Raw genomic sequence first — 15,524 nt, forward strand, 5'->3', positions numbered from 1 at the left:
ACGTTATATACTTAACGAGAATGCGCTCTATTAGATGTTTTTCTTTATTAGTACGAAGCTACATAGTTTTTTTTTTTTAAATAAAATATTGCGTGAATGCCTTATGTCCTGAGTTTGGACTAGCGCTTGACGATTTTGACACGTATTAGCGAGCAATAAGATTCAAATGAGTCACCTATTAATATTAGGTCATTATTTTAAAATCGAATTTATGAGTTTTCAACAAAAATACCTATATATAGATCTGGACTGTAACAGCCCTAAATACGAATTTACAAATTTTCAACCAAAATACCTATATATAGAACTGGACTGTGACAGCCCTAGTCCGGTCTCGCTGTCGCGGCACAGACGCATGAGGTGCACCGCACTGTTGTAGGCACAGGCGCGTTCGGCGTGGTGCACCGCTGCCGCGAGCGCGCCACCGGCAACATCTTCGCCGCCAAGTTCATCCCGGTCGCCGGGGCCATGGAGAAGGAGCTCATCAAGAAGGAAATCGACATCATGAACCAGCTGCACCACAGGAAGCTGATCAACTTGCACGACGCCTTCGAGGACGATGACGAGATGGTGCTCATATTCGAGTTGTGAGTTTTCTTTTTTCGGTATCTATATGGTCGCAATATTTATTATTTTATTGGTCAGATGGGTGGACAAGCTCACAGCCCACCTGGTGTTTCGGGGTTACTGGAGCTTATAGACAACTACAACGTAAATGCGCCACCCACCTTGACATCAAAGTTCTAAGGTCTCAGTATAGTTATAATGGCTGCCCCGCCCTTCAAACCGAAACGCATTACTGCTTCAAGGCAGAAATAAGCAGGGCAGTGGTACCTACCCGTGCGGACTCACAAGAGGACCTACGACCAGTTTTCGAAAGTATTTTTTAGCTCATTTGACTTCCTTTTATCTGTTTTACAAAAATAAAGCTTCCTTAAAATTTTACTAGCACGACATTTTTTTGGACCCTAAACAATAAAACTATAAATGCTAATTTTGTTCGCAGCCTGTCCGGCGGCGAGTTGTTCGAGCGCATAACGGAGCCCGGCTACAACATGAGCGAGGCGGAGGCCGCGCACTACATGAGGCAGATCTGCGAGGGCGTGAGGCACATGCACGAGCAGAACATCATACACCTCGACCTCAAGCCCGAGAACGTCATGTGCCAGACCAGGACCGGAACCGACGTTAAGGTCCGTTAAAATCGAGAGGGATTTCGATTCAAATATATTACTAGACTATCCTAGTAATGAAAGGAACAGTAGTACAACTTCTTTGTGCGATTAATAAAAAAAATTTTGGTTAATAAATAAAAAATACGGTATATACAACTAACCTAGTAATGAAAGGAATAGTAGTATAGCTTCTTCGTTTGATTCATTAAATATTTTTTAGGTTAATAAATAAAAAATACGCTATATATAATTAATCATGTCATCATCATCTGAGTCTTGGATGACAACTCTTCAGATGTAGCTATTTCAAATTATCATGTGACTAAATTACCTTTTGAAATGTTAACAGATCATCGATTTCGGATTAGCGACGAAGCTGGACCCGAACGAAGTGGTGAAGATTTCGACTGGAACCGCAGAGTTCGCCGCCCCGGAGATCGTAGAGAGGGAACCGGTCGGCTTCTACACGGACATGTGGGCCGTGGGAGTACTGGCCTATGTGCTGTAAGTAGTCTTGTTGACAATGTATTCAGCTCACAAAGAAAAATAAAGTATAACTCCTTTAATTATTTTTTTAAAGAGATTTTATGACCTGGTAACTAAGAACTTTAAGTCATGTATTATTTTAATTTATATTCTTATTTTTATGAAAAATGATAATACGGAGTGAAATGAGATAATATGGGAGCTCAGTAAAATGGTGGTCGTTTACTGAGATATTTTCAGTGGACTTTTTGGAAGATCCCTAGAAGTTACGTCCACCGGCTTTGTTTCATTTTCTCACATTTGTGCACTTTCACAGATATTAAATGGTTAATAAATAAATTTAAATCTGAAGAAACACTAAATAGACAAAATAAAACAAAATTACACAATATCACTCCTCTTCATTCACCCACTTTCATTAATAGATTATCCGGACTGTCGCCATTCGCCGGCAACAACGACATTGACACGCTCAAGAATGTGAAGGCCTGCGACTGGGAGTTCGACGAGGAAGCCTTCCAGCACGTCTCCGACGACGCCAAGGACTTCATCAGGAGGCTACTCATCAAGAACAAGGAGTACGTATAATTAATACTGCTCATTAGTCTGCGTGTAGTGGTCGTGGCACGGACTCGCGTTGTATGCTTAACTTAACGTTCTTCAAGTGGTTCTTGTACAATGTATTCAGTCTTGTCTAAGAGCGTCCAGCTTGTCTCCCTTAATCTAACCTTGGATTAAATATGTTGTCAGCTACCTGTAAGTAATATGTTGCTACGTTCGTGTCGTTTTTGAAGTTTCCCCTTACTACTACAATATCGTCAATGTATACTGTTACTTCTAAATAATCAATCTTAACGGAGGTCCATGTGAGTGTATAATTTTCTTTTTATATTTTATCAATTTTGAGGTCCACAAATTTTTTTTTTTTTTTTTCTAGTATAATTTGGTTTTTATAATATTTGCAAACTTAGTTTCGTATTGTTTTTTATACTTTGGCTACATCTATAGTAAAGATTTCCGAACGAGCGTCAATTTTTTTGTTCCTCTACAGAAGCTACGTTATGATCAGTTGATTTTGATCCACCATCAAGACTTTTAGATTAATTAATTTCGTTGCTATTATAGAAAACGTATGACCGCCCACGAGTGCTTGGTTCACAAGTGGCTGGCCGGAGACGCGGCCTCTAGTCGCACCGCCACCATCGAGGCGAGGAGATACGAAGCCATGAGGAACAGGCTCCGGGAGAGATACGAGGTGGGACCGATAAACTGCTCGCGTTCTCGCGTCAGCGTGTTCTTGAAACATCAGCAATTTCGATAACACTGATAAGCTTTTGACTAAAATGATACAGATACTTCGAATGTACTGAATTTTAAATCTCAATAGTTTTCGACTAATACCAATAAATTTACGTATTTAAAATCCAAGATCATCTTACATGATTTATGTTTACAGAACAGATATCCATGTATACAGGATTATGGTTTAATAAATAACTAGCCGTACCCGCCTGCTTCGCTGGGCATTTAAAATTAACATTTTTAGTTATTGTCATTAATAATAATGACAATAATAATAGGAAGTCCAACACTCATAAAAATATTAGCCTATCCATTAAGTACATGAATTTTCTACATGGATACCAAGTTTCAAGTCAATCGGATGCATGGTTCAGTAGCTATAACGGAACATCCGTAAAAACCACTGTAGATTTATATATTAGTATAGAGTATAGATAATATCCTATAGGTGTTCAGGTTCACGAATTATTAGTAACAGTAGATATTTTACTGGCACTGGCATTTAAATAATTCACTATGCACCGGGGTGAACTGGTACAGAAGACCCATTTGTGTGTTAGTCGAAACTTTGACGCCATGACTCATGGCGTACTCGGAGTCTAGTGAAGTTGACTACTACACATCCACGATTGTAACAAATAATCATCGAGATTCTAATTCGATATAAAAACTTTTCGTTTGTAGAACTGGTCGTCATTCAAGTTGCCGATCGGCAGACTCAGCGAATACAGCTCGCTCAGGAAACTCCTCATCGAGAAGTGGAAGATATACGACGGACAATTCGGTGAGCTAACCCTAGAACGATTTCGGAATTAGCTTATTCTTAAAAAAGAAAAAAATGCCATGACGTCATTTGTGTGGTCCGAAGCGATTGTTGTCGTGGTTAATATAACGAACATAATTTATTTATTTGGGAAACAAACAGTACAATACAAGCATATAATATTTAAAAAAATTGCTAAAACAATAATCAAGTTTGTTTCCACAATCAAAATCACATATAAGTAGAAAGTGAACGGAGAAGAGAAATTTAAGTTACAAAAAAACAAAAGCAACACAATACGCACATATTATTTTCTACATCAACTTACACTATAAGACTATAATACTCATCGGTCTAAATCACCTTATAAATATATATATATCACCCTTATAATACCTGTTATATTTTCCAGAATTTCTGTAAATTAAACGGTTGTCTGGAAGAGATCGCTTTTAGCGATAAGACCGCCTATTGTACAAATGTATCTGCTTTTTGACCGTATTTTGAATGTAAATTGTGTTGATGTGCGATAAAAGTGCATTCTCTCTCGCTCTCTAAATATTTTAAAATAGCTTTTCCAACTTAAACATGTCTGTTGACGCTTGCAATGAACAATGGAGCTTGTGAGTGCGGCACTAAGGTCGGTTATCGCTCGGCAGACCGTCGGCAGGCGGCGCCGCGCTTCGTGATCAAGCCGCAGTCTGCGTTCTGCTACGAGGGCCAGTCCGTGAAGCTGTACTGCCGCATCATCGCCTGCGCCACGCCCACCGTCACCTGGTCCCGGAACAACCACGAGCTGCGCCAGTCCGTCAAGTTCATGAAGAGGTACGTCACGAGCTATTTTTTTATTGCTTAGACGGGGGACCAGCACACAGCCCACCTGGTGTTAAGTGTTTACTGGAGCCCATAGACATCTACAACGTAAATGCGCCACCTACCTTAAGATATCAGTTTTAAGGTCTCAGTATAGTTACAACGGCTGCCCCGCCCTTCAAACCGAAACGCATTTCTGCTTCACGGCAGAAATAGGCAGGGTGGTGGTACCTACCCGTGCGGACTCACAAGAGGTTCTACCACCAGTAGGCTCGGCATCAGATAAAGGCCCTTTGATGTTTCTTGGTCCTGATATCGTTGTTGTGAACAGATACGCCGGCGACGATTATTACTTCATCATAAACCGCGCCAAGCTGGAGGATCGCGGCGAGTACATCATCAGAGCGGAGAACCACTACGGCTTCAGGGAGGAAGTGGTATTCCTGAACGTGCAACGTGAGTATCTCTGTGACGTACCGACACAACGAATTCTTCTATTTATATACGACCATTGACCGTATCGTCAACTATTGATTCTCTCTCTTCACATATTGACACGTGTTAGGGTAATCCCATCTCGATTGCCAAGACACTCGTCATGTCAACGCACACCGTCGCTATAGATTTCGTGTATATACAGACGGATCGATTTTTCGCAATGATCTTTTCTACAACATACCATTTAGCCTCTATTAAGAACTCTGCCAGAAGCACTACTGCTAATTTTTAAAAGATTAAAATATTTTGCATCATCAATGTTTATACTTCGAATGACTAAAAAAAACGATGCTTGCCTGTATATTGCAAATTATATCTCATTAAGTCATCTAGAAAGAACTGTATGTGTGTATGAGTGAATGAAATGAATGAAATGTCCGAGATCGATCGACGAGTCGGTCGTTCAAACTGCGCGTTGACGCAACTTCTGGACGAACGAATGAGATAATTAAATGTAGAGATCACTATCGTGTCTGTCGTCATTCGGTCATCGGTCAGGAACTAGGTCGAGAATGCAAATCTATTTTCAGTGGACCATTTGAAAGTTCAGTTCGATTTCTATTAATATCGGTGTTGGTTCATTGCTCATGTCATTGTGTGCAGTGATAAAAGATTTTTCGTAGAATCTGTGAGCATTATTTATAAAGAAAAAATTTGTTTGGAAGACAACTGAAGAATTAGTCAGTCCTGTTAGTTGATAAACATTTTTTCTTTGTTCTTAATTTTTTTATTTTTTATTCTTATTTAATAAATTTGTGTGTGTATATTAAGGACCGAAATTCACAATATTTTTTTGTCGATAACCTAACGTATTCAATCAGTAATTATTTCTGAGAATTCTTGAGTTATGATTAATTGCACTATGATCAATGACAACTTAAGTTTTTCATTCATTCTATTTATGACGTTTCATATCGATTTTTTTTCTGAATATAAACTTTATATGTATATAAATGAATGACCAGTATAACAATGGTGTATGTTTGTGCATCCAGCTGTGCCCAAAGTCCAGCGCACGCACGTGTCGGAGGCCCCGCGGCGCCGCGAGCCGCTGCCCTACACGTTCTGGCAGGAGACCAGCGAGACGGCGCCCGCCTTCACCTTCCAGCTGCGGCCGCGCGTCATGCAGGCGCGCGACACCTGCAAGCTGCTGTGCTGTCTCAGCGGCAAGCCCACGCCCACCGTCAAGTGGTACGTCGCTCGCACTCTCCCTCTCTCTCACTCACACTCTCAGTCTCTCACACTCACACTCTTCCTCTCTCACTCACAATCTCCCTCTCTCACTCACAATCTCCCTTTCTCACTCACACTCTCCCTCTCTCTCACTCACACTATCCCACTGGTGTCACTCACCCTCTCCCTCTCTCACTCACACTATCGCACTCTGTCACTCACACTCTACCTCTTTTACTCACCCTGTCCCTCTGTCACTCACACACTGCAAGACAACAACGCTAACGGTCGTTTGATAACAGGTACAAGGACAAACGCGAGCTGTCGAAGTACGACTACGCGATGGCGCACTCGGACGGCGTCGTGACCATGGAGATCATAGACTGTCGGCCCGAGGACAGCGGCAAGTACACGTGCGTCGCCACCAACGTGCACGGCACCGACGAGACCTCGTGCGTCGTTATCGTTGAAGGTACGGCTTCTAGCTTCACTATCTTAACTAGACACCCAATAAATGGTTAACGAAGATCACGGGCATTACGTAGATAATGCCTTTGCCCGTAGAAGTTGCAATAGAAATTACGCTACCCTACCCTTCAGGGAAGCACAAAGTAACGATCCTCAAGAGGACTACAAAGTATTGTCTAGCTGGAATTAGGAATTATTCGAGAACAAGTTAATTGTGAGGGTAGAAGTATTTTTTTAACTTAAACAGTTTCATTCGCAATCCTCATACGTACTATGTGACTATAATAGAAAACCATTATAATTCTAACAAATAGCTTTACTGGTGGTAGGACCTCTTGGGAGTCCGCACGGGTACGTACCACCACCCCGCCTATTTCTGCCGTGAAGCAGTAATGCGTTTCCAACTTATATCTCAAGGTGTAGGTTACGTTGTAGATGTCTATGGGCTCCAGTATTCTAAGCAATAAGAAAAAATAGTTCTCCGTGCGATGATCTGTGCCCGACCCCACTAACTTGGAGCGCGTGACGCAGGCGAGGTGACGTCACCCGAGCAACAGCGGATGGTGCACAACTTCCTGCACTCGGGAGACCGGAGGTATATCGAGAAGCCGCTGAAGCCCGCCCCGCCGCCCATCATCACCAAGACGAAGGTAGCCAGACTTTTATTGTTTATAAATGAAGGATTACTGGTGGCCCTGAGGTCTCTCTAGTTTCACCAGGACAGGTGGGCGAGTAAAGGCTTAGCCAGGAGTAGTGGGATTAGCTAACTATCTACTACCGGATCGGAATCGCGACCCGCTGAGAAATTCCGGCGAGAAACTCAGCGAGCTGACGCATGGGTTAGGTTGCACGTCGACCTCTTTGTCGAGTTGGACCAGTACGGTTACCAGGGTCCCTAAACCAGCTCCTAGTGTTCAAACCAAATCAAGTAAAAAAAATTTTATTCAACATAAATGAAAGTACACACTTGTTGAACATAAAAAAAGAACTACTGCCAATTCACAAAAACTAGCCTCCGTCCTGAGGAGAACTGGCATGAAACTCAACGGGCATGTCTTTTTTTTTTAAATCTTAAGTTATTTAAATATTAGATTTTAGATTGTCAGAGCTGAAGACGTCTAATGCAAATGTTATTGGATCTAATAGATTCGTAAGAACATGAAAGCTCGACATCAGACTCTACTCGTAACTTTTGTATTCATAGTTATGTGGTGATCCTACCACTGGACTGTGTATAAAGTCATATAGGATTAGATATGTATTGAAATATTCTATACGATGCGTTGCGTGCGTAAAACAAAATCCAACCTTATGTCTTTAATTTTTAGATTCACATTTAAATGAATCGCTAAAAGTCACTGCAATCCGTTAGTAATTAAATAAATCAGTTTTTCGATTAAACTTTGCATCGCATATGCAGTTGTGCTTCTCATTATGATTTATGTGAATAAATAAAAATTAATTGCTGTTCGTTAGTCTCGCTAAAACTCGAGAGCGGCTGGACCGATTTGGCTAATTTTGGTCTTGAATTATTTGTGGAAGTCCAGAGAAGGTTTAAAAGGTAGATAAATATGAAGATGTTCGGAATTAAATACAAATAACAATTTTGTGTGTCCTTTAATGTGTCCCCCGTCGGACGAATTCCTTTTGTTTGTTTTAAGTTTATTTTATACAAAAGCTTAGTTCTTTTATTTATCGATTGAGGCACTACGAAGTCTGTCGGGTTAGCTGATTATGAATAAATTTCTTGTCGTCTTCAAAGAAGGATATCATAAGATACATTATGTTGAAATGTAATTAAATTCGTTTTGTTTCATTTAAAATGTTCAGGTGACGATAGACCCTCCATCGAAGACGGGTCCTCGTCCGAAGTACTCCCCCCAGAGCTCCGTAGACGCGAAGAAGAAGTACGGATCCAGACTCGACTCGGACGCGTCGTCGCGGTCCAGAAGCGCCACCAAGGAATTGATAAGTAAGTGCTCCCGATGTGTGCTTGAACTTTTAAAGTCTAATTAAATATATATGTAAAATTTTCCTATTACAAAACTTGTATGTACAGAACGTAGAAATTTATCGATATCGTATTAATTGATAATAAAGTTTATTTGGTGTTTAAGTATAATTAAAAAAATAGCATATAGCTGTAATGTATCGAATTGCGAAGTAAGTTAGTCGCACGTAACTCTTCATTCAATACAATTGCATTATATACTGTATAATAATTTCGTAAATCTTTGCTCGGCAAGTGTATCTCATTATAAATAGTGTATATACTAACTTATCTTAACTTATCTGAACTTACTCTCCCATACAAAATATTATAACCAAAATATCAATTCGTTTCCAAACTATTCTTGTTCACCTGATGGTTGTTTGGACGAGATCGATCTTAGCTATAAGACCGCCAATTGTAGTTTTTTTATATTTAATACATTAACGAATACTCTCTCTCTCTCTCTCTCTCTCTCTCTTTGTCTATCTCTCTCTCTCTCGCTGATGTATGGATGTACAATGACGTTGCGTTGCGTGGGCAGTGCCGGCGGCGGACGCGTCGATGTGCGCGCCCACGTTCGCGCGCAGCCTGCCCGCCACGCTGTGCGCGCGCGACGCGGCGCCGCTGCTGCTGTCGTGCGCCGTGCGCGGCGACCCCGAGCCCGCCGTGCGCTGGTACAAGGACGCGAGCCCGCTGCACTCCTCAGAGGTTACTATTTTTTTTCTTTTTTTTCTAATCTAAGCCGATAGCCTTGCAAGGCTATTTCAGCATAACCTTAACTAGTAGGTGAGCTCACGGGGCTCAAACCGGAGTGTTGCTAACACTGACCCTAGTAAAAATAATGCTTCGCAGAATCGGATCGCAAACGCGACCCACTGAGAAGATCCGGCGAGAAACTCAATGGGCTGTGTCTGTGGGCTAATTTACTCGTCGAACCCTTCGTCGCAAGTGACAGGTTCGGCGAGAACGGTAACCGGTGCTTGTGGTACCTAAAAACACCGTTAATGAATCGGGAGGATCTGTAATAACGTGTCAGAACTGTACTTAATTTTTGATATTTGGACACTAAACTGTTATAGTCGGTCAAACAAGTGAGGATATAAGTACTTGTGTTTAATACGTATAAGCTCTCATTTATCGATTAAAAAGACGGTATTTTGATAACACAATACGAATGTATTTTAATATGTTTTTTTCCTCATGATATGTGTATTATGTAATTAAAATATCTCAGTCGGTGATTCTTACAAAAAAAAACTTCATTGATGATGGGACTATGGAATCTATAACGCAGTCCCTCTCATCTTTACCACATATGGATTCCAAATATCGTTACAATCCAATTGGACCATGATTTAAAGAAACTAAATAAATATTTCCGTTCTAAGGTCGTGGACTTGAAATACAAGAACGGCGTAGCGTCGCTGGCCATCAACGAGGTGTTCCCTGAGGATGAAGGAGTGTACTCTCTGAAGGCCACCAACAGCCAGGGAGAGGTGGAGACCAAATGTATAGTTACAGTTAAACGTAAGTACTTTTGTATTAAATCTATATATCGACGCTTGAAAGGCAAACGTGACTAAGCGACAATGCGTGAACTTTACAGTAGACTCATTTAAAGTTGAAATACCTGAAAAAAATTATGTTTTAACGAATTTAGCTGTAGGATTGAAATTATTTTAATAGACCTAGAAATATATATTTTTTGCGCATCGAATATGGTTATTGCCTATCATTTATTTACAAAGCAGTTATTGTCGCTTAGTCACGTTTGCCTTTCAAGCGTCGATATACACTCGCATTATGGTCAAAATAATTATCATATATAAACAATAAACAAACATAACTGTTAAAAAAATTGTGATTTGCTTTTATTTGATATCAAAATGACATTTCATTGTTGTTTAAGTAAATTCATAAATATATTTCGTTTAAAACACTTTTAAATTAGCTATTAATTTCAACGTATTTTATCTTGTTGATAATGGTCCGGGGATATCAGAGCGATCAGAGCGAATTTGTCGAATTGTTGTATTGTCATCGGTACTTGGTACGTTTGGAAACTTTCATGTTAATCACACATCTTGTAGTCTATAAAAATTACGCTCAAATATTTCGTTACATAGCTAATAAACACGTCTTAAAAAATAAATTTTTTGAATCATGAAAAATAAAACATTGTATTGTCTGACGTTACTAACGCAATTATTCATAACGTTCACTACGATCTCTAATGTTGGCTTAGTATGAAACTAATTATGATTTTGTGTTGTATCGACAGCAATGGACACGAGCGCCGGCAGCGCGGCACTGAAGGCCGGAGACAAGCCGCCGAGGATAGTCGACCACGCCGTCTCGCAGGTCGTCAACGACGGCGACCCGGTCACGCTGTCCTGCAGGTACGAACCTTCCACGAATAATATACATTATACATTGTCTATACATTATACATTGCTTAGATGGGTGGACGAGCTCACAGCCCACCTGGTGTTAAATGGTTACTGGAGCCCATAGATATCTACAACGTAAATGCGCCACCCACCTTGAGATATAAGTTCTAAGATCTAAGTATACTTACAACGGCTGCCCTTCAAACCGAAACGCATTACTGCTTCACGGCAGAAATAGGCAGGGCGGTGGTACCTACCCGTGCGGATTCACAAGAGGTCTTATCACCAGTAAAATTTTCGAATATGCACTTTATTGTAATTACTTTAAAGCTCATCATAAAATTGTACTCTATTGGAAACGTAAAAAATAATGTACTGATGGTAAAAAACGCGAAATTAAACCGTAAGGAAAGTATTAATTAGGTCTACGACCCGCAAAAGTCTCAAGAACATGCATTATATATAATATTATATATACGTATATCAAGGCATGAAAGGTTATTTGCTTTAAGCCACATTTATGTTTGTTATTAAGTTATTAAAGGTCCGTTTTAATTAGTATTATTATTATATTATTAATATAGTATCAATACATCAATACTTCCATATTTTTAATTAATATTTACTACATTTAAATAGCATAAATAAGTTTCTCTCTAGAAATTTTTTTTCCAAACCTAAACCTTTCAATGACTCTCCGGTAAAGTTGCAAAACTATCCCCCCCCCCCTATTTCTGCCGTGAAGCAGTAATGCGTTTCGGTTTGAAGGGCAGCCGTTGTAAGTATACTTAGATCTTAGAACTTATATCTCAAGGTGGGTGGCGCATTTACGTTGTAGATATCTATGGGCTCCAATAACCACTTAACACCAGGTGGGCTGTGAGCTCGTCCACCCGTATATTATTATTTTAGCAGTTAAAGTACATAATTGTATATCGATTAGTACGGAATTACATCAATAGATGTCGCTAAATTAAAAAAATTTGAACAGGATCGTGGGAGCCGAACGTTTCGATGTCGTCTGGCTGCACAACAACAAGGAGATAAAACCGTCCAAAGACTTCCAGTACTCGAGCGAGGCGAACATACACAAGCTGCACATCGCCGAAATATTCCCAGAGGATGCCGGTGCGTTTGTTACTAGAAATCATCATTTGCATCATCTCATCTATACTTATTAATATTACTAGCCGTACTCGCCATTTAAAATTAACATTATTATTAGGGAGTCCAACACTCATATAAATATTAGCCTATCCATTAAGTACATGTATTTTCTACATGGATACCAAGTTTAAGTCAATCGGATGCATGGTTCAGTAGTTACAACGGAACATCCGTAAAAACCACTGTAGATTTATATATTAGTATCGATAAAGCTGAAGAGTTTGTTTTTTTGAAAACGCTAATCTCAGAAACTACTGGTCCGATTTGAAAATTTATTTCAGTGTTAGATAACCCATTTATTTATTACACATAATTTATTTATTATACATATTATCGGCCACAAAGCCATAAAGGTCGTTATAATATATATAATATATAAGCATCCGAGTTTAGTTCTCTTTAATGTCAATAGATGACGCTTATATACATGTGGTATTTTAAATTCGGGATGGGCCAGTGAAACGCTCGATCACTTCACAAAAACTCGACGCTTTATTTCGTCTTAAGTAACAACGTCTTTCGTCTTCCGGGTGACAATGCGTCTCAGCGTCGTCGCGTCCGGAAACTACTCCCTGTTCCTTATGCAATAAAACTAGATGCTCCGCATTCACTCGTCTCCTTTCTTACTTCCTAACACGACATCTCCTATCTCTCTCACTCAGTCATGCTCCATATCGCTCCGTTCCGTTCCTACAAACATTTATTTATGTCATGAATGATTGATATGTAATGTAGGTACATACACGTGCGAGGCGTTCAACGACGCCGGCGAGTCGTTCTCGTCGTGCTCGGTGGTGGTGCGCGTGCCGGGCGAGGCGCCCCCCGCCCCGCACTACGTGGCCTTCCCCGCCTCGCTCACCGTCAACGCGACCGAGCCCGCCGTCTTCACCGCAGAGCTGGACAAGGTCAGCACCGGCGAACTTAACCCTCTTTCTTCATTGCTTAGATGGGTGGACGAGCCCACAGCCTACCTTGTGTTAAGTGATTACTGGAGCCGATAGACATGTACAACGCAAATGCGCCACCCACCTTGAGATATAAGTTGTAAGGTCTCAGTAGAGTTACAACGGCTGCCCCACCCTTCAAACCGAAACGCATTACTGCTTCACGGCGGAAATAGGCGGGGCGGTGGTACCACCCGCGCGGACTTACAATACGTTCTACCACCAGTAATTACGCAAATTAGAATTTTGAAGATTTGATTTTTTTATTACACGATGTTATTCCTTCACCGTGGAAGTCAATCGTGAACATTTGTTGAGTACGTATTTCATTAGAAAAATTGGTACCCGCCTGCGGGATTCGAACACCGGTGCATCGCTTCAACACGAATGCACCGGACGTCTTATCTTTTAGGCCGCGACGACTTTAAAATTCAGCTTACAGTTCAACTTATTTGAAGTGGTTACCTCCGCCCATAAATATTATAACGTTAATGTCAATTTTACTGATGGTAGTAGGACGTCTTGTGAAGTCTCTTGGGTACGTACCAACTCATGATTTTACCGTGAAGCAGTAATACGGCTTGGGGTTTGGGACAAGTATTGTACTGCAAAACTAAGTCTTAGAATTCACTTGTGAACACAGATCTCATCCTCCCTCCCATCAATCACGGTTTATACTATCTGGAGCCACTGCGGTCATCCACAGTGCGTTTCCAGAGATCTTTTTCGCCACATATCATCCGGCTTTGGAATGAGCTCCCCTCCATGGTGCTTCCTGAGCGTTATGACATGTCTTTCTTCAAATAAGGCTTGTGGAGATTACTTAACAGTAGGCAGCGGCTTGGCTTTGCCCCTAGTATTGCTGAAGTCCATGGGCGACTGGAACCACTCACCATCAAGTAGCCCCTATGCTCGTCTGCCTATAGAATAGATTGGCTGGTTTTGTATGAATATGCTGACTCGAATTCCGTCTCCAGCCACCGCTCCAGCTCCAGTGGCTGAAGGACGGCAAGCCGGTGGACGAGAGCTCGCCCCGGTACCGGTTCAGCATGGAGGGCGAGGCGCGGTACCGCCTCGAGCTGGTGGGCGCCGCCCAGGGTGACGCCGGCCAGTACCAGGCCCGGGCCGTCGGCTCCAAGGGAGACGCGCTCGCATCCTTCTATCTCAACGTCACCGAGCACTAGCCCATGACATTGACAACCACATTGACATTGACAGAAGCGAAACGACGCGACAAGCGAACACAGGCGACACCTAGTGAGCGCCCGTGTCGACACCCCCCCTATATAATAACTGGAAACGAATAATACGTACGCTAAATAAACGATTTTATACAATTCGGAGTAAAAGTGTGTAAAGGTTTTTTATTTAATTTAAAAAAAAAAACATATTTATTTTAATGTTTAAGCGATCGTCCCTAGCGACGCGAAGGGCGATTTATTTATTTTGTTTTATATACGTCCTCCTCTAACAGAAGCTTCTCATTAAAAGCTTGAATAATTAAAGCTGCCACGTACGGATCGCGGTCGGCCCGTTCCGGTTGCCCCGGTACATCCTCACCGCCACCTGATGGTGTACCGGGATCGCCGCGACGGGCGACTCATCGAACTAAACTAAATAAAAATATATATATACATAAATCTTTTTTTTTTAATAAATTTTAACTGTTAATATTTTAATTGTACATAATTTATATCATGTGACCGCGCGTTATTTATAAATAAATATGTATTACTTAATAACGACCGTGTTTTATTTTTGGGGAACTGCCGCGGCAATTAACAGTTTTTTTTAAGGATTTTATGACCTGGTAACTGAGACCTTTAAGTCATGTCTTATTTTAATTTATATTCATATTTTTATGAGAAATGATATTATGGAGTGAAATGAAATGAAGATGATTAATTTGAGACATTAATCAACTGGGATGAAATTAAATGAGATGATACGGGATGAAATATAATCTCAGTAAAATGATGGTCCTTTACTAAGATTTTTTCAGTGGACTTTTTGGAGGATCCCGAGAAGTTACGTCGAGCGGCTTTGTTAAAATTTCCCACATTTCTGCACTTTCACAGATATTAAACAGTTAATAAACCACCGTTATGAAACACTAAATAGACAAAATAAAACAAATCACACAACTTCACTCCTCACGTTCCCGCCAAAAAGTCTCCTCAATGAACAGTGAATTCATTATAATATAAAAATACCCTCTGTTTTATGTGTGTTTCAATGAAACAAAACCATTTTTAAATAGGTGATTTTGACTTGTCCTTAATTGGGTTTAATATTCACATACATATTCGTAAACGAGTCGCCATGTTTTTTTTTGCTTGTTTTATTGCTTAG

At 40.7% G+C, this 15,524-nt stretch overlaps 1 protein-coding gene across 10 annotated transcripts in view; it reads left to right on the forward strand.

Annotated features, from left to right (window-relative positions):
* The window catches only part of bent (projectin protein bent), a 155,731-nt gene extending 140,817 nt beyond the window's left edge, over positions 1–14,914 (forward strand). For all 10 annotated transcript variants that reach the window (XM_089739465.1, XM_089739458.1, XM_089739460.1 and 7 more), the window contains 18 exons: positions 380–587; positions 1,007–1,193; positions 1,525–1,679; positions 2,087–2,239; positions 2,787–2,916; positions 3,648–3,747; positions 4,386–4,551; positions 4,871–4,995; positions 6,033–6,228; positions 6,513–6,682; positions 7,210–7,328; positions 8,509–8,650; positions 9,213–9,379; positions 10,060–10,198; positions 10,953–11,070; positions 12,053–12,189; positions 12,964–13,133; positions 14,150–14,914. In XM_089739465.1, the coding sequence (XP_089595591.1) occupies positions 380–587; positions 1,007–1,193; positions 1,525–1,679; positions 2,087–2,239; positions 2,787–2,916; positions 3,648–3,747; positions 4,386–4,551; positions 4,871–4,995; positions 6,033–6,228; positions 6,513–6,682; positions 7,210–7,328; positions 8,509–8,650; positions 9,213–9,379; positions 10,060–10,198; positions 10,953–11,070; positions 12,053–12,189; positions 12,964–13,133; positions 14,150–14,356 (2,789 nt within the window). In that variant the 3' untranslated portion in view covers positions 14,357–14,914. The remainder of the gene's footprint in view (positions 1–379; positions 588–1,006; positions 1,194–1,524; positions 1,680–2,086; positions 2,240–2,786; positions 2,917–3,647; positions 3,748–4,385; positions 4,552–4,870; positions 4,996–6,032; positions 6,229–6,512; positions 6,683–7,209; positions 7,329–8,508; positions 8,651–9,212; positions 9,380–10,059; positions 10,199–10,952; positions 11,071–12,052; positions 12,190–12,963; positions 13,134–14,149) is intronic.
* Positions 14,915–15,524: the final 610 nt, after the last annotated feature.

This window comes from Bombyx mandarina, chromosome A1, assembly GCF_030267445.1.
Source record: "Bombyx mandarina strain Sakado chromosome A1, ASM3026744v2".
Classification (NCBI taxonomy): domain Eukaryota; kingdom Metazoa; phylum Arthropoda; class Insecta; order Lepidoptera; family Bombycidae; genus Bombyx; species Bombyx mandarina.